Below are 19,500 nucleotides of genomic sequence, written 5' to 3'. Positions count from 1 at the left end.
AGCAGCATCAACCTCCACTGCACCAAAACAGGAAGGAGCTGTTGCTCGTTACAGGCAAGGCTGGAAGCCTAACCAGTCCTGGAACAAGAGCAAGCAGGCCAGGAAACCTGCTGCTGCCCCAAAGACAGCATGAACCGAGAGCCCCCGATCCGGGACCGGATCTAGTGGGGGGCAGACTCTCTCTCTTCGCCCAGGCCTGGGCAAGAGATGTTCAGGATCCCTGGGCACTAGAGATCATATCTCAGGGATACCTTCTAGACTTCAAATTATCTCCCCCACGGGGGAGATTTCATCTGTCAAGGTTGTCAACAAACCAGATAAAGAAAGAAGCGTTTCTACGCTGCGTACAAGATCTGTTAATAATGGGAGTGATCCATCCGGTTCCGCGGTCGGAACAAGGACAAGGGTTCTACTCAAACCTGTTTGTGGTTCCCAAAAGAGAGGGAACTTTCAGGCCAATCTTAGATTTAAAGATTCTAAACAAATTCCTAAGAGTTCCATCGTTCAAAATGGAAACTATTCGGACAATCTTACCCATGATCCAAGAGGGTCAGTACATGACCACAGTGGATTTAAAGGATGCTTACCTTCACATACCGATCCACAAAGATCATCACCGGTATCTAAGGTTTGCCTTCTTAGACAGGCACTACCAGTTTGTAGCTCTTCCATTCGGATTGGCTACGGCTCCAAGAATCTTCACAAAGGTTCTGGGTGCCCTTCTGGCGGTACTAAGACCGCGAGGGATTTCGGTAGCTCCATACCTAGACGACATTCTAATACAAGCTTCAAGCTTTCAAACTGCCAAGTCTCATACAGAGTTAGTTCTGGCATTTCTAAGGTCGCATGGATGGAAAGTGAACGAAAAGAAGAGTTCTCTTTTTCCTCTCACAAGAGTTCCATTCTTGGGGACTCTTATAGATTCTGTAGAAATGAAGATTTACCTGACAGAGGACAGGTTAACAAAGCTTCAAAATGCATGCCGTGTCCTTCATTCCATTCAACACCCGTCAGTAGCTCAATGCATGGAGGTGATCGGCTTAATGGTAGCGGCAATGGACATAGTACCTTTTGCACGCCTACACCTCAGACCTCTGCAATTATGCATGCTAAGTCAGTGGAATGGGGATTACTCAGATTTGTCCCCTACTCTGAATCTGAATCAAGAGACCAGAAATTCTCTTCTATGGTGGCTTTATCGGCCACACCTGTCCAGGGGGATGCCATTCAGCAGGCCAGACTGGACAATTGTAACAACAGACGCCAGCCTACTAGGTTGGGGCGCTGTCTGGAATTCTCTGAAGGCTCAGGGACTATGGAATCAGGAGGAGAGTCTCCTTCCAATAAACATTCTGGAATTGAGGGCAGTTCTCAATGCCCTTCTAGCTTGGCCCCAATTAACAACTCGGGGGTTCATCAGGTTTCAGTCGGACAACATCACGACTGTAGCTTACATCAACCATCAGGGAGGGACAAGAAGCTCCCTAGCAATGGTGGAAGTATCAAAGATAATTCGCTGGGCAGAGTCTCACTCTTGCCACCTGTCAGCAATCCACATCCCGGGAGTGGAGAACTGGGAGGCGGATTTCTTGAGTCGCCAGACTTTTCATCCGGGGGAGTGGGAACTTCATCCGGAGGTCTTTGCCCAAATACTTCGACGTTGGGGCAAACCAGAGATAGATCTCATGGCGTCTCGCCAGAACGCCAAACTTCCTCGCTACGGGTCCAGATCCAGGGATCCGGGAGCGGTTCTGATAGATGCTTTGACAGCACCTTGGAACTTCGGGATGGCTTATGTGTTTCCACCCTTTCCGCTGCTTCCTCGATTGATTGCCAAAATCAAGCAGGAGAGAGCATCAGTGATTCTAATAGCGCCGGCATGGCCACGCAGGACTTGGTATGCAGATCTAGTGGACATGTCATCCTGTCCGCCTTGGTCTCTACCTCTAAGACAGGACCTTCTGATACAGGGTCCATTCAAACATCAAAATCTAACTTCTCTGAAGCTGACTGCTTGGAAATTGAACGTTTGATTTTATCAAAACGTGGTTTTTCTGAGTCGGTTATTGATACCCTGATACAGGCTAGGAAGCCTGTTACCAGAAAGATTTACCATAAAATATGGCGTAAATACCTATACTGGTGCGAATCCAAACATTACTCCTGGAGTAAGGTTAGGATCTCTAGGATATTGTCTTTTCTACAAGAAGGGTTAGAAAAGGGTTTATCAGCTAGTTCATTAAAGGGACAGATTTCAGCTCTGTCCATCTTGTTACACAGGCGTCTGTCAGAAAATCCAGACGTCCAGGCTTTTTGTCAGGCTTTGGCTAGGATCAAGCCTGTGTTTAAAGCTGTTGCTCCGCCATGGAGTTTAAACTTAGTTCTTAACGTTTTACAGGGTGTTCCATTTGAACCCCTTCTTTCCATTGATATAAAATTGTTATCTTGGAAAGTTCTGTTTTTAATGGCTATTTCCTCGGCTCGAAGAGTCTCTGAGTTATCAGCCTTACATTGTGATTCTCCTTATCTGATTTTTCACTCAGACAAGGTAGTTCTGCGTACTAAACCTGGGTTCTTACCTAAGGTGGTCACTAACAGGAATATCAATCAAGAGATTGTTGTTCCATCCTTGTGTCCAAATCCTTCTTCAAAGAAGGAACGTCTCCTACACAATCTGGATGTAGTTCGTGCCCTCAAGTTCTACTTGCAGGCAACTAAAGATTTTCGCCAAACTTCTTCCCTGTTTGTCGTTTATTCTGGACAGAGGAGAGGTCAAAAAGCTTCTGCTACCTCTCTCTCTTTTTGGCTTCGTAGCATAATACGTTTAGCCTATGAGACTGCTGGTCAGCAGCCTCCTGAAAGAATTACAGCTCACTCCACTAGAGCTGTGGCTTCCACTTGGGCCTTTAAGAATGAGGCCTCTGTTGAACAGATTTGCAAGGCTGCAACTTGGTCTTCGCTTCATACTTTTTCCAAATTTTACAAATTTGACACTTTTGCTTCTTCGGAGGCTATTTTTGGGAGAAAGGTTCTTCAGGCAGTGGTTCCTTCTATATAATGAGCCTGCCTATCCCTCCCGTCATCCGTGTACTTTTGCTTTGGTATTGGTATCCCAGAAGTAATGATGACCCGTGGACTGATCACACATAACAGAAGAAAACATAATTTATGCTTACCTGATAAATTCCTTTCTTCTGTTGTGTGATCAGTCCACGGCCCGCCCTGTTTTAAGGCAGGTAAATATCTTTTAAATTATACTCCAGTCACCACTTCACCCTTGGTTACTCCTTTCTCGTTGATTCTTGGTCGAATGACTGGGACTGACGTAGAGGGGAGGAGCTATATGCAGCTCTGCTGGGTGAATCCTCTTGCATTTCCTGTTGGGGAGGAGTTATATCCCAGAAGTAATGATGACCCGTGGACTGATCACACAACAGAAGAAAGGAATTTATCAGGTAAGCATAAATTATGTTTTTTTTTTGTTTTTTTTTTAATTTTAGGACACTTATTCCAAGGCCCAGCCCAAGATGGAAACTGCTTTAGAGCATTCAAAAGGTAATAGAGCACTTTGTTTCAATTCATGTATTTAGACACAATCTGTGAATATAAATGAACATAGTGTACTGCACAGTAAATCACTGAAAATAGTAATAGCTTTGACTTGAATCATTTTTTTTAAGAAAAACTATATTCAAAAACTGTTTCTAATTGGTCTTCTCTGATGTGCATTTTAGTGTTGACTAGAATTCCCTTTAATGAATGCAGATTAAATTAGAAGAATCTGTTAGTAACCTTCTGTTGATGTTGTGAAGCGGTGCTGGCATGATGACAATCTGCATGTGATGAGAAATTTTATTTTTAGATGATCCGAAACAGTTATTTTATTATTGTTTCAATATGATACAAACATAAAGAAGCTTTATCTGTGACCTTCAAAACTGTGTGCTGGAAATTACTGCAATGTTGCTGTTGACTATTCCCCCTCATTGTTGCTGAGCTCAGTCAGTCTTTTTCATTTTAAAGAGACCGTAAAGTCAAAATTAAACTTAACTGGATTGGATAGAGCATGACATTTTATACAACTTTCTGACTTCTATTATGTGTTTACTTGTATTTGTATCCTTTGTTAAAGAGTAGTCCTAGGTGAGCTCAGGCATGTGCATGTTTGGTTTAGCCATCTGGCAGCAATGTTTGTTATAAAGTTATGTATAGTTGCAGATACTGCTGCCTTAGAATGCGTTAGAACTCTTTCAGTTAGTCTATGACTGCAAGTTAAGCAGAAGCTGTTGCAAGATCACTGCATTCCAGCATAAAACATCCTGGGCTGATCTGACTAGGATGATTGACAAACCCTGCTTTAGTGCAATTGATTACCCAAGAGCAGGGGTGGGCTGTACAAGGAAATTCTTGAGCAAGGATAACTCTCTGCCTGAGAACCCTGTCTACCCAATAGTTATTAAATCTGGCCCTAAGTCTAAAAGCATATGCCCATACCGGGACATTAATCGGCAAATGATTCGGCCATGCATCCATGAATATGAAACAGCACTATTTAAAGGAACATTACAATTACTATCATGTGTATGTTAACCATACAGGTGGTGAGAGTCCATGATCCATTACTCTTGGGAAATATTCTTTCTGGCCACTATGAAGAGGCAAAGATTCCCAAACCCCAAGAGCTCTATAAAACCTCTCCCACCATACTATAAACTATTCTTGTCTTTGCCTTCCCTGGAGGTAGGCGAAGAATGAAGGTGCTCCAGATGTTCTTTTGTGAGAGAGGTTCTCATACTGAGTTGAAGCCCAATTTCCCCTCAGAGCGCTGCTGAGAGATGTATTGGGAGTTTTGGGTAGTGACACAATTGCACCTTATGGGGGTTAGTCAGAACCCTTCCACAGGTGTTGCGGGGGCCTGTCATTCACCGCCTCCTGTTGGGTCATCGGTATACTCTATTCCATTTCCTCTGCTGTAGGTTGTTGGGTGCCTTTGGGTACAATTTTATTTATTTATAATTCTTGCACTTATCTAAGCCTATTGTGCTGTTTAGTTTGTATGTTATTGTACTCTATAGCCTAGGGATAATACTTAATGCATATTTATATTTTGGCTGCTTTAAAGGGACAGTATACACTCATTTTCATATAACTTCATGTAATAGACACTACTATAAAGAATAAGATGCACAGATAATGATATAAAAATCCAGTATAAAACTGTTCAAAAACTTACTTAGAAGCTCTCAGTTTATCTCTGTTGAAAAGGTAGCTGGAAAAGTGGTAAATAAGACTCTTCCCCCTTCCCCCTTCTTTTGCATATGAAAAGACCCTTTAAACAAACAGGAGCAATACATTCTCATAAAACTTTGGGACTTGGTTAGGAGTCTGAAAATCAGAGCAAAGTTATTTAAAAATAAGCAAAACTATACATTTTTTAAAAAAAACAAACTTTATGGGCTATATAAATAGCTCAGCTACCAAACATTTATGCAAAGAAAAAAAATGAGTGTATAATGTCCCTTTAAGTTATAAGGCTCTATTCCCTGTTGCATTTTTTGCCCAAGTCGGCTTATTGAGTTTGCGCCGCTCATTGACTTAGCACGTCAGTTCATTGGATTTGTACACATCGGCTGATCAGGATATCGAACTGCATGTTGTTTTTTTCACAAGTAGGTATTTTTGCGTGCTTTTAGTCTATTTTATCATGCCGTTTACGTGCTTGTTCCTTTGCTCTTTTGAGCACACTATTAGGTTTTTTAAGTGCATTTATTCATTTTCTTTGTAGTTGGTTAGCGCTCTGCAGCCTTGCTGTTTGTTTTTGCCTTTTGTATTTCCCTTGCTTCAAGAGCTCTTTTTAGGGAGAATATAGCCTTATTGTTGTGTTTTCTACTTTGTTGTAGTTTTCACTAGTCATGGAGCCTTCTGTGTCTATACCTGAAATATTTTTAGAAGCTATTTCCTCTGAACACTTTCCTAACAATGTGAAGTATGTATATTGTAAACTTGGTGATGTGTTGCCTCCAGCTCAGCTGTGCAACTCTTGTTTTTTAAATGTTTTTTATGGGTTCTTTTCATACTAATGCTGCTCTTGCTTCTTAAGGTATCTGCCCTCCTACTGTTTGTTCTACACAAAATTCTCTCCATTGTTTCTGAAATGCTGGCGGCTATGCCGACTTCAATTAAGTGTAAAAGGTCAGTTCATGATTTACCTTCTACTAGCTCTTTTATCTCTTCTTTTTTTTCTGGGAAAGAGGTTGTTTGATTCTGGGTTAAATTCATTTATTTTTATTGTGACAGGAAGAAGAAGAGCTTTTCTTCCACAGGGCAAAAAGTCTTAAGGGTAAATTTAAAGCTTCTAATAGTTTTTGTTCCTTTCGTCAGATTAAGGAACTAAAATCCTCTTCCACCTTTCAGAAACAAAGGTCTTCCAATTCAGCATGGAAGCCAAGTTCAGATTGGAACAGATCTAAGCAGTCTAAGAAGCCTACAAAGCCTACTCCCTCATCCAAGTCAGCATGAAGGTATGGCCCCCAATACAAATATTCTAGTAGGAGGGCAGTTTATGCCTTTTTCAAGAGGTTCCAGTCTGTTCAGGATCCCTGGGTTTTAAATATAGTTTCTCAGGATTACCAGATAGGTTTCAGGGAAGATATTATCTGTCTCTTGTTCCTAAGTTTCCTTTGAAAGCAAAAGCCTTTTTCTCCAACATAGGTGTGTCCGGTCCACGGCGTCATCCTTACTTGTGGGATATTCTCTTCCCCAACAGGAAATGGCAAAGAGCCCAGCAAAGCTGGTCACATGATCCCCCCTAGGCTCCGCCTTCCCCAGTCATTCTCTTTGCCGTTGTACAGGCAACATCTCCACGGAGATGGCTTAGAGTTTTTTGGTGTTTAAATGTAGTTTCTTCTGTTATGTGTGATCAGTCCACGGGTCATCATTACTTCTGGGATATAACTCCTCCCCAACAGGAAATGCAAGAGGATTCACCCAGCAGAGCTGCATATAGCTCCTCCCCCCTACGTCAGTCCCAGTCATTCTCTTGCACCCAACGACTAGATAGGATGTGTGAGAGGACTATGGTGATTATACTTAGTTTTTATGACTTCAATCAAAAGTTTGTTATTTTAAAATAGCACCGGAGCGTGTTATTACTTCTCTGGCAGAGTTTGAGGAAGAATCTGTCAGAGTTTTTTACTATGATTTTAACCGGAGTAGTTAAGATCATATTGCTGTTCTCGGCCATCTGAGGGAGGTAAAGGCTTCAGATCAGGGGACAGCGGGCAGATGAATCTGCATTGAGGTATGTAGCAGTTTTTATTTTCTGAATGGAATTGATGAGAAAATCCTGCCATACCGTTAAAATGACATGTATGTATACACTTCAGTATTCTGGGGATGGTATTTCACCGGAACTACTCTGTTAAAGGTCACTAATCCTTTTTAATAACTATTTATCATGTTAAACGTTTTTGCTGGAATGTAGAATCGTTTACATTGCTGAGGTACTGTGTGAATAAATATTTGGGCATTATTTTCCACTTGGCAGTTTTTTTGCTTTAATTGTGACAGTTTCGTTTCTCTTCACTGCTGTGTGGGAGAGGGAGGGGCCGTTTTTGGCGCTCTTTGCTACGCATCAAAAAATACTTTTATATTTCCTGCATGATCCGGTTCATCTCTGATAGATCACAGGGGTCTTCAAACTTCTTTGAAGGGAGGTAAATTCTCTCAGCAGAGCTGTGAGAATTCTTATAGTGACTGTGAATAAAAACGTTGCTTTGTATTTTTTATGTCAAATTTAATTATTGTTATTTTACTAATGGGAACAAACCTTTGCTAAAGGTTTTGTGGTTTTAAAGTTTGATGCTATAACTGTTTTTCAGTTCATTATTTCAACTGTCATTTAATCGTTAGTACCTCTTTGAGGCACAGTACGTTTTTTGCTAAAAAAGATTATAACCAAGTTGTAAGTTTTTTTGCTAGTGTGTTAAACATGTCTGACTCAGAGGAAGATATCTGTGTCATTTGTTCCAATGCCAAGGTGGAGCCCAATAGAAATTTATGTACTAACTGTATTGATGCTACCTTAAATAAAAGTCAATCTGTACAATGTGAACAAATTTCACCAAACAGCGAGGGGAGAGTTATGCCGACTAACTCGCCTCACGCGGCAGTACCTGCATCTCCCGCCCGGGAGGTGCGTGATATTTTGGCGCCTAGTACATCTGGGCGGCCATTACAGTTAACATTACAAGATATGGCTACTGTTATGACTGAAGTTTTGTCTAAATTACCAGAACTAAGAGGCAAGCGTGATCACTCTGGGGTGAGAACAGAGTGCGCTGACAATGCTAGGGCCATGTCTGATACTGCGTCACAGCTCGCAGAGCATGAGGACGGAGAGCTTCATTCTGTGGGTGACGGTTCTGATCCAAACAGATTGGACTCAGATATTTCAAATTTTAAATTTAAATTGGAGAACCTCCGTGTATTACTAGGGGAGGTCTTAGCAGCTCTCAACGATTGTAACACCGTTGCAATACCAGAGAAACTGTGTAGGTTGGATAAATACTTTGCGGTACCGGCGAGTACTGACGTTTTTCCTATACCTAAGAGACTAACTGAAATTGTTACTAAGGAGTGGGATAGACCCGGTGTGCCGTTCTCACCCCCTCCAATATTTAGAAAGATGTTTCCAATAGACGCCACCACTCGGGACTTATGGCAAACGGTCCCCAAGGTGGAGGGAGCAGTTTCTACTTTAGCTAAGCGTACCACTATCCCGGTGGAGGATAGCTGTGCTTTCTCAGATCCAATGGATAAAAAATTAGAGGGTTACCTTAAGAAAATGTTTGTTCAACAAGGTTTTATATTACAACCCCTTGCATGTATCGCGCCGATTACGGCTGCGGCAGCATTTTGGATTGAGTCGCTTGAAGAGAACCTTAGTTCATCTACGCTAGACGACATTACGGACAGGATTAGAGTCCTTAAACTAGCTAATTCCTTCATTTCGGAGGCCGTAGTACATTTAACCAAACTTACGGCTAAGAACTCAGGATTCGCCATACAGGCACGTAGGGCGCTGTGGCTAAAATCCTGGTCAGCTGATGTTACTTCTAAGTCCAAATTACTTAATATACCTTTCAAGGGGCAGTCTTTATTTGGGCCCGGTTTGAAAGAGATTATCGCTGACATTACAGGAGGTAAGGGCCACGCCCTACCTCAAGACAAAGCCAAAGCTAAGGCTAGACAGTCTAATTTTCGTCCCTTTCGGAACTTCAAAACAGGAGCAGCATCAACCTCCACTGCACCAAAACAGGAAGGAGCTGTTGCTCGTTACAGGCAAGGCTGGAAGCCTAACCAGTCCTGGAACAAGAGCAAGCAGGCCAGGAAACCTGCTGCTGCCCCAAAGACAGCATGAACCGAGAGCCCCCGATCCGGGACCGGATCTAGTGGGGGGCAGACTCTCTCTCTTCGCCCAGGCCTGGGCAAGAGATGTTCAGGATCCCTGGGCACTAGAGATCATATCTCAGGGATACCTTCTAGACTTCAAATTATCTCCCCCAAGGGGGAGATTTCATCTGTCAAGGTTGTCAACAAACCAGATAAAGAACGGAGGTCTTTGCCCAAATACTTCGACGTTGGGGCAAACCAGAGATAGATCTCATGGCGTCTCGCCAGAACGCCAAACTTCCTCGCTACGGGTCCAGATCCAGGGATCCGGGAGCGGTTCTGATAGATGCTTTGACAGCACCTTGGAACTTCGGGATGGCTTATGTGTTTCCACCCTTTCCGCTGCTTCCTCGATTGATTGCCAAAATCAAGCAGGAGAGAGCATCAGTGATTCTAATAGCGCCGGCATGGCCACGCAGGACTTGGTATGCAGATCTAGTGGACATGTCATCCTGTCCGCCTTGGTCTCTACCTCTAAGACAGGACCTTCTGATACAGGGTCCATTCAAACATCAAAATCTAACTTCTCTGAAGCTGACTGCTTGGAAATTGAACGTTTGATTTTATCAAAACGTGGTTTTTCTGAGTCGGTTATTGATACCCTGATACAGGCTAGGAAGCCTGTTACCAGAAAGATTTACCATAAAATATGGCGTAAATACCTATACTGGTGCGAATCCAAACATTACTCCTGGAGTAAGGTTAGGATCTCTAGGATATTGTCTTTTCTACAAGAAGGGTTAGAAAAGGGTTTATCAGCTAGTTCATTAAAGGGACAGATTTCAGCTCTGTCCATCTTGTTACACAGGCGTCTGTCAGAAAATCCAGACGTCCAGGCTTTTTGTCAGGCTTTGGCTAGGATCAAGCCTGTGTTTAAAGCTGTTGCTCCGCCATGGAGTTTAAACTTAGTTCTTAACGTTTTACAGGGTGTTCCATTTGAACCCCTTCATTCCATTGATATAAAATTGTTATCTTGGAAAGTTCTGTTTTTAATGGCTATTTCCTCGGCTCGAAGAGTCTCTGAGTTATCAGCCTTACATTGTGATTCTCCTTATCTGATTTTTCACTCAGACAAGGTAGTTCTGCGTACTAAACCTGGGTTCTTACCTAAGGTGGTCACTAACAGGAATATCAATCAAGAGATTGTTGTTCCATCCTTGTGTCCAAATCCTTCTTCAAAGAAGGAACGTCTTCTACACAATCTGGATGTAGTTCGTGCCCTCAAGTTCTACTTGCAGGCAACTAAAGATTTTCGCCAAACTTCTTCCCTGTTTGTCGTTTATTCTGGACAGAGGAGAGGTCAAAAAGCTTCTGCTACCTCTCTCTCTTTTTGGCTTCGTAGCATAATACGTTTAGCCTATGAGACTGCTGGTCAGCAGCCTCCTGAAAGAATTACAGCTCACTCCACTAGAGCTGTGGCTTCCACTTGGGCCTTTAAGAATGAGGCCTCTGTTGAACAGATTTGCAAGGCTGCAACTTGGTCTTCGCTTCATACTTTTTCCAAATTTTACAAATTTGACACTTTTGCTTCTTCGGAGGCTATTTTTGGGAGAAAGGTTCTTCAGGCAGTGGTTCCTTCTATATAATGAGCCTGCCTATCCCTCCCGTCATCCGTGTACTTTTGCTTTGGTATTGGTATCCCAGAAGTAATGATGACCCGTGGACTGATCACACATAACAGAAGAAAACATAATTTATGCTTACCTGATAAATTCCTTTCTTCTGTTGTGTGATCAGTCCACGGCCCGCCCTGTTTTAAGGCAGGTAAATATCTTTTAAATTATACTCCAGTCACCACTTCACCCTTGGTTACTCCTTTCTCGTTGATTCTTGGTCGAATGACTGGGACTGACGTAGGGGGGAGGAGCTATATGCAGCTCTGCTGGGTGAATCCTCTTGCATTTCCTGTTGGGGAGGAGTTATATCCCAGAAGTAATGATGACCCGTGGACTGATCACACAACAGAAGAAAGGAATTTATCAGGTAAGCATAAATTATGTTTTTTATTCTTCAATCAAGAGTTTGTTATTTTAAAATAGTGCTGGTATGTACTATTTACTCTGAAACAGAAAAGAGATGAAGATTTCTGTTTGTAAGAGGAAAATGATTTTAGCAACCGTTACTAAAATCGATGGCTGTTTCCACACAGGACTGTTGAGATGAAGTAACTTCAGTTGAGGGGAACAGTGTGCAGACTTTTGCTGCTTGAAGTATGACACATTTCTAACAAGACTTGGTAATGCTGGAAGCTGTCATTTTCCCTATGGGATCCGGTAAGCCATTTTAATAACAAGTTATAAAGGGCTTCACAAGGGCTTTAAAGACTGGTAGACATTTTTCTGGGCTAAAACGTTTGTTTTATAAACATGTTTAGTGGTTTATTACTTTGAGGAGTTAATTTTATCTTGGGAATTTTGATAAAAAAGACGGCAGGCACTGTATTGGACACCTTTTTCACTGGGGGCCTTCTCTAGTCATAGGCAGAGCCTCAGTTTCGCGCCACTAATGCGCAGTTGTTTTTTGGGAAGCAAAGCATGCAGATGCATGTTTAAGGAGCTCTGATACACTGAAAAAGCGTGCTGAAGGCGTCATTTGGTATCGTATTCCCCTCTGGGCTTGGTTGGGTCTCAGCAAAGCAGATACCAGGGACTGTATAGGGGTTAAATGTAAAAACGGCTCCGGTTCCGTTATTTTAAGAGTTAAGACTTTCAAATTTGGTGTGCAATACTTTTAAGGCTTTATGACACTGTGGTGAAATTTTGGTGAATTTTGAACAATTCCTTCATACTTTTTCGCATATTCAGTAATAAAGTGTGTTCAGTTTAAAATTTAAAGTGACAGTAACGGTTTTATTTTAAAACGTTTTTTGTACTTTGTTATCAAGTTTATGCCTGTTTATCATGTCTGTACCATCAGATAGACTATGTTCTGTATGTCAGGAAGCCAAAGTTCCTTCTCATTTAAATAGATGTGATGCATGTGATAGTGAAAATGATGCCCAAGATGATTCCTCTAGTGAGGGTAGTAAGCATGGTACTGCATCATCCCCTTATGTGTCTACACCAGTCTTGCCCACACAAGAGGCCCCTAGTACATCTAGTGCGCCAATTCTTCTTACTATGCAACAATTAACGGCTGTAATGGATAATTCTATTAAAAACATTTTAGCCAAAATGCCCACTTATCAGCGTAAGCGCGACTGCTCTGTTTTAGATACTGAAGAGCATGAGGGCGCCGATGATAATGGTTCTGACATGCCCTTACTCCAGTCTGAAGGGGCTAGGGAGGTTTTGTCTGAGGGAGAAATTTCAGATTCAGGAAAAATTTCTCAACAAGCTGAACCTGATGTTATTACGTTCAAATTTAAATTGGAACATCTCCGCGCTCTGCTTAAGGAGGTGTTATCTACCCTGGATGATTGTGACAATTTGGTCATTCCAGAGAAATTATGTAAGATGGACAAGTTCCTAGAGGTCCCGGTGCCCCCCGAAGCTTTTCCTATACCCAAGCGGGTGGCGGATATTGTAAACAAAGAATGGGAAAGGCCCGGCATACCTTTTGTTCCTCCCCCTATATTTAAGAAATTGTTTCCTATAGTCGACCCCAGAAAGGACTTATGGCAGACAGTCCCTAAGGTCGAGGGGGCGGTCTCTACTTTAAACAAACGCACTACTATCCCTATAGAGGATAGTTGTGCTTTCAAAGATCCTATGGATAAAAAGTTAGAAGGTTTGCTTAAAAAGATGTTTGTTCAGCAAGGTTACCTTCTACAGCCAATTTCATGCATTGTTCCTGTTACTACAGCAGCGTGTTTCTGGTTTGATGAACTAGAAAAGTCGCTAGATAAGGATACCTCTTATGAGGAGATTATGGACAGAATTCGTGCTCTTAAATTGGCTAATTCTTTTACTCTAGACGCTACCCTGCAATTAGCTAGATTGGCGGCGAAAAATTCAGGGTTTGCTATTGTGGCGCGCAGAGCGCTTTGGCTAAAGTCTTGGTCAGCGGATGCGTCATCCAAGAACAAATTGCTTAATATTCCTTTCAAGGGGAAAACGCTGTTTGGCCCTGACTTGAAAGAGATTATTTCAGATATCACTGGGGGAAAGGGCCATGCCCTTCCTCAGGATAGGTCTTTCAAGGCTAAAAATAAGCCTAATTTTCGTCCCTTTCGTAGAAACGGACCAGCTTCAAGTTCTACACCCTCTAAGCAAGAGGGTAATACGTCTCAGGCCAAGCCAGCCTGGAGGCCAATGCAAGGCTGGAACAAAGGTAAGCAGGCCAAGAAACCTGCTACTGCTACAAAGACAGCATAAGATGTTGGCCCCCGATCCGGGACCGGATCTGGTGGGGGGCAGACTTTCTCTCTTCGCTCAGGCGTGGGCAAGAGATGTTCTGGATCCTTGGGCCCTAGAAATAGTCTCCCAAGGTTATCTTCTGGAATTCAAGGAGCTACCCCCAAGGGGAAGGTTCCACAGGTCTCAATTGTCTTCAGACCTCATAAAAAAACAGGCATTCTTACATTGTGTAGAAGACCTGTTAAAAATGGGAGTGATTCATCCTGTTCCATTAAAGGAACAAGGGATGGGGTTCTACTCCAATCTGTTCATAGTTCCCAAAAAAGAGGGAACATTCAGACCAATCTTGGATCTCAAGATCTTAAACAAATTTCTCAGGGTTCCATCGTTCAAAATGGAAACCATTCGAACAATTCTTCCTTCCATCCAGGAAGGTCAATTCATGACCACGGTGGATTTAAAGGATGCGTATCTACATATTCCTATCCACAAGGAACATCATCAGTTCCTAAGGTTTGCCTTTCTGGACAAACATTTCCAGTTTGTGGCACTTCCATTCGGATTAGCCACTGCCCCAAGAATTTTCACAAAGGTACTAGGGTCCCTTCTAGCGGTGCTACGACCGAGGGGCATTGCAGTAGTACCTTACTTGGACGACATTCTGATTCAAGCGTCGTCCCTGCCACAAGCAAAGGCTCATACGGACATTGTCCTAGCCTTTCTCAGATCTCACGGGTGGAAGGTGAACGTAGAGAAAAGTTCTCTATCTCCGTCAACAAGAGTTCCCTTCTTGGGAACAATAATAGACTCCTTAGAAATGAGGATTTTTCTGACAGAAGCCTGAAAATCAAAACTTCTAAACTCTTGTCAAGTACTTCATTCTGTTCTTCTTCCTTCCATAGTGCAGTGCATGGAAGTAATAGGTTTGATGGTTGCGGCAATGGACACAGTTCCTTTTGCGCGAATTCATCTAAGACCATTACAACTGTGCATGCTCAGACAGTGGAATGGGGATTATACAGACTTGTCTCCAACGATTCAAGTAGATCAGAGGACCAGAGATTCACTCCGTTGGTGGCTGACCCTGGACAACCTGTCACAAGGGATGAGCTTCCGCAGACCAGAGTGGGTCATTGTCACGACCGACGCCAGTCTGGTGGGCTGGGGCGCGGTCTGGGAACCCCTGAAAACTCAGGGTCTTTGGTCTCGGGAAGAATCTCTTCTACCGATAAACATTCTGGAACTAAGAGCGATATTCAATGCTCTCAAGGCTTGGCCTCAGCTAGCAAAGGCCAAATTCATAAGGTTTCAATCAGACAACATGACGACTGTTGCGTATATCAACCATCAGGGGGGAACAAGGAGTTCCCTGGCGATGGAAGAAGTGACCGAGATAATTCAATGGGCGGAGACTCACTCCTGCCACTTGTCTGCAATCCACATCCCAGGAGTGGAAAATTGGGAAGCGGATTTTCTGAGTCGTCAGACATTTCATCCGGGGGAGTGGGAACTCCATCCGGAAATCTTTGCCCAAATAATTCAATTATGGGGCATCCCAGACATGGATCTGATGGCTTCTCGCCAGAACTTCAAGGTTCCTTACTACGGGTCCAGATCCAGGGATCCCAAGGCGACTCTAGTGGATGCACTAGTAGCACCTTGGAGCTTCAACCTAGCTTATGTGTTCCCACCGTTTCCTCTCATTCCCAGGCTGGTAGCCAGGATCAAACAGGAGAGGGTATCGGTGATCTTGATAGCTCCTGCGTGGCCACGCAGGACTTGGTATGCAGACCTGGTGAATATGTCATCAGCTCCACCATGGAAGCTACCTCTGAGACAGGACCTTCTTGTTCAAGGTCCGTTCGAACATCCGAATCTGGCCTCACTCCAACTGACTGCTTGGAGATTGAACGCTCGATTTTATCAAAGCGAGGGTTCTCAGATTCTGTCATTGATACTCTTGTTCAGGCTAGAAAGCCTGTAACTAGAAAAATCTACCATAAAATATGGAAAAGATATATCTGTTGGTGTGAATCTAAAGGATTCCCATGGAACAAGATAAAAATCCCTAGGATTCTATCCTTTCTTCAAGAAGGTTTGGAGAAAGGATTATCTGCAAGTTCTTTGAAGGGACAGATTTCTGCTTTATTTGTTTTACTTCATAAAAAGCTGGCGGCTGTGCCAGACGTTCAAGCTTTTGTTCAGGCTCTGGTCAGAATCAAGCCTGTTTACAAAAATTTGACTCCTCCCTGGAGTCTCAATCTAGTTCTTTCAGTTCTTCAGGGGATTCCGTTTGAACCCCTACACTCCGTTGATATAAAGTTATTATCTTGGAAAGTTTTGTTTTTGGTTGCAATTTCTTCTGCAAGAAGAGTTTCAGAGTTATCTGCTCTGCAGTGTTCTCCTCCATATCTGGTGTTTCATGCAGATAAGGTGGTTTTGCGTACTAAACCTGTTTTTCTTCCGAAAGTTGTTTCTAACAAAAATATTAACCAGGAGATAGTCGTGCCTTCTTTGTGTCCTAATCCAGTTTCAAAGAAGGAACGTTTATTGCACAACTTGGATGTAGTTCGTGCTCTCAAATTTTACTTAGCAGCTACTAAGGATTTCAGACAAACATCTTCTTTGTTTGTTGTTTATTCTGATAAAAGGAGAGGTCAAAAAGCAACTTCTACCTCTCTCTCTTTCTGGCTTAAAAGCATTATCCGATTGGCTTATGAGACTGCCAGACGGCAGCCTCCTGAAAGAATCACAGCTCACTCCACTAGGGCTGTGGCTTCCACATGGGCCTTCAAGAACGAGGCTTCTGTTGATCAGATATGTAAGGCAGGGACTTGGTCTTCACTGCACACTTTTACCAAATTCTACAAATTTGATACTTTTGCTTCATCTGAGGCTATTTTTGGGAGAAAGGTTTTGCAAGCCGTGGTGCCTTCCATCTAGGCGACCTGATTTGTTCCCTCCCATCATCCGTGTCCTAAAGCTTTGGTATTGGTTCCCACAAGTAAGGATGACGCCGTGGACCGGACACACCTATGTTGGAGAAAACAGAATTTATGCTTACCTGATAAATTACTTTCTCCAACGGTGTGTCCGGTCCACGGCCCGCCCTGGTTTTTTAATCAGGTCTGATGAATTATTTTCTCTAACTACAGTCACCACGGTATCATATGATTTCTCCTATGCATATTCCTCCTTTACGTCGGTCGAATGACTGGGGAAGGCGGAGCCTAGGGGGGGATCATGTGACCAGCTTTGCTGGGCTCTTTGCCATTTCCTGTTGGGGAAGAGAATATCCCACAAGTAAGGATGACGCCGTGGACCGGACACACCGTTGGAGAAAGTAATTTATCAGGTAAGCATAAATTCTGTTTTTCAGTCTGTAATTAAGATACAGATTACTGCTTTTTAAGTTGGTATGCCAACTGGTTATTTTCAGAAGTCATCGTTTCTGTACCTTCCTCTAGCTGCATTACCCCGTTATGAAGGCTAAAAATATTTATTTTTTCACCTCTGAAAAGCTATCTTTTATGATTTGTTCAACTTGGGTGAGGAAGTTGTGAAATCTTCTTTTGAGGGCAGAAAATAGATGTCCGCTCTGATGAGAGATGCATTCTTTTCCAAAGGAGATGTCGGTTAAGTGGATGTTAATACTGTCCCTACACCGGATGTTCCAAGTACAGGTTCAACCTTTTGCTCAAGTGTTTGTTTTTGTTTTGTTTTTATTTTATTTGTGCCCTTCAGCAGAAGTCTTAGGAACCTTCTCAGACTTCTAGGATTTTTTTTATTTTATTTCTTTATGCCCTTCTTCCTATAATTATGTCTCCTGAGTACAGCAAAGTGAAAAAATGTAAATATGAAAATAACTAAATTGCCATAAATGTGTAAATAGAGTCCGCAAATAATTAAAATTGTGATAAATTTATTTCAATGATCTTTTGCTGCACAGATATATATACAGATATAATTCAGAGGTTCAAATGTATGTTCATATATGTTGACAGTGTTATGACTCCCCCACAATAATTTAATTGGGGCTGCTATGATTGAGCAAAATTCATGTAGGGCATGCAAGGTTCATATGCCACATACAAGAGGTAGAGTGTTAATCACATATACAATAAGAGTCTCCCAAAAGTGAAAATTCAAGTAATAGTGACAGTACGTTGTATATATCTTCTTAACCAGTTCAGAATTGCATGCAGGCTTTGCATTTAGGCAATGCCTCTCAAATGCCACATCATATAATGGCACCCAACATTATAAAATAATATCTGTGTTACAGATTGTTGCTCACACTCTCCTCCACAAATGTACATCAGTTTAGGGGGAGTCCTGTTTTTTTTTTTACCCTCAATACGATACTGGATCAGCGTACGCTTTAAAAAGGAGGCCAGACGCCATGATCAATGTAGCTTGCAGTGGTGTGTTAATTTCTCCAACATAGGTGTGTCCGGTCCACGGCGTCATCCTTACTTGTGGGATATTCTCTTCCCCAACAGGAAATGGCAAAGAGCCCAGCAAAGCTGGTCACATGATCCCTCCTAGGCTCCGCCTACCCCAGTCATTCTCTTTGCCGTTGTACAGGCAACATCTCCACGGAGATGGCTTAGAGTTTTTTAGTGTTTAACTGTAGTTTTTATTATTCAATCAAGAGTTTGTTATTTTAAAATAGTGCTGGTATGTACTATTTACTCTGAAACAGAAAAGAGATGAAGATTTCTGTTTGTAAGAGGAAAATGATTTTAGCAACAGTTACTAAAATCCATGGCTGTTCCACACAGGACTGTTGAGAGGAATTAACTTCAGTTGGGGGAACAGTGAGCAGTCTTTTGCTGCTTGAGGTATGACACATTCTAACAAGACGATGTAATGCTGGAAGCTGTCATTTTCCCTATGGGATCCGGTAAGCCATGTTTATTCAGAAAGTAAATAAGGGCTTCACAAGGGCTTATTAAGACTGTAGACTTTTTCTGGGCTAAATCGATTCATATATTACACATATTTAGCCTTGAGGAATCATTTAATCTGGGTATTTTGGTAAAATAATATCGGCAGGCACTGTTTTAGACACCTTATTCTTTAGGGGCTTTCCCTAATCTTAGGCAGAGCCTCATTTTCGCGCCGGTATTGCGCACTTGTTTTTGAGAGGCATGACATGCAGTCGCATGTGTGAGGAGCTCTGATACATAGAAAAGACTTTCTGAAGGCATCATTTGGTATCGTATTCCCCTTTGGGCTTGGTTGGGTCTCAGCAAAGCAGATACCAGGGACTGTAAAGGGGTTAAAGTTAAAAACGGCTCCGGTTCCGTTATTTTAAGGGTTAAAGCTTCCAAATTTGGTGTGCAATACTTTTAAGGCTTTAAGACACTGTGGTGAAATTTTGGTGAATTTTGAACAATTCCTTCATACTTTTTCGCAATTGCAGTAATAAAGTGTGTTCAGTTTAAAATTTAAAGTGACAGTAACGGTTTTATTTTAAAACGTTTTTTGTACTTTGTTATCAAGTTTATGCCTGTTTAACATGTCTGAACTACCAGATAGACTGTGTTCTGAATGTGGGGAAGCCAGGGTTCCTTCTCATTTAAATAAATGTGATTTATGTGACACTGAAAATGATGCCCAAGATGATTCCTCAAGTGAGGGGAGTAAGCATGGTACTGCATCATTCCCTCCTTCGTCTACACGAGTCTTGCCCACTCAGGAGGCCCCTAGTACATCTAGCGCGCCAATACTCCTTACTATGCAA

General features: G+C 42.4%; 1 protein-coding gene across 1 annotated transcript in view; it reads left to right on the top strand.

The window, feature by feature from the left end:
• The window catches only part of APOO (apolipoprotein O), a 420,782-nt gene that overhangs the window by 229,480 nt on the left and 171,802 nt on the right, over positions 1-19,500 (top strand). Inside the window, 1 exon segment of the mRNA XM_053706366.1 lies at positions 3,501-3,555. Within this exon segment, the coding sequence (XP_053562341.1) occupies positions 3,501-3,555 (55 nt within the window).

The sequence above is a fragment of the Bombina bombina genome, chromosome 3 (genome assembly GCF_027579735.1).
Source record: "Bombina bombina isolate aBomBom1 chromosome 3, aBomBom1.pri, whole genome shotgun sequence".
Taxonomy (NCBI): Eukaryota; Metazoa; Chordata; class Amphibia; order Anura; family Bombinatoridae; genus Bombina; species Bombina bombina.
The sequence above is the reverse complement of the archived record's forward strand: the minus strand, read 5'-3'. Positions and strand labels throughout refer to the sequence as shown.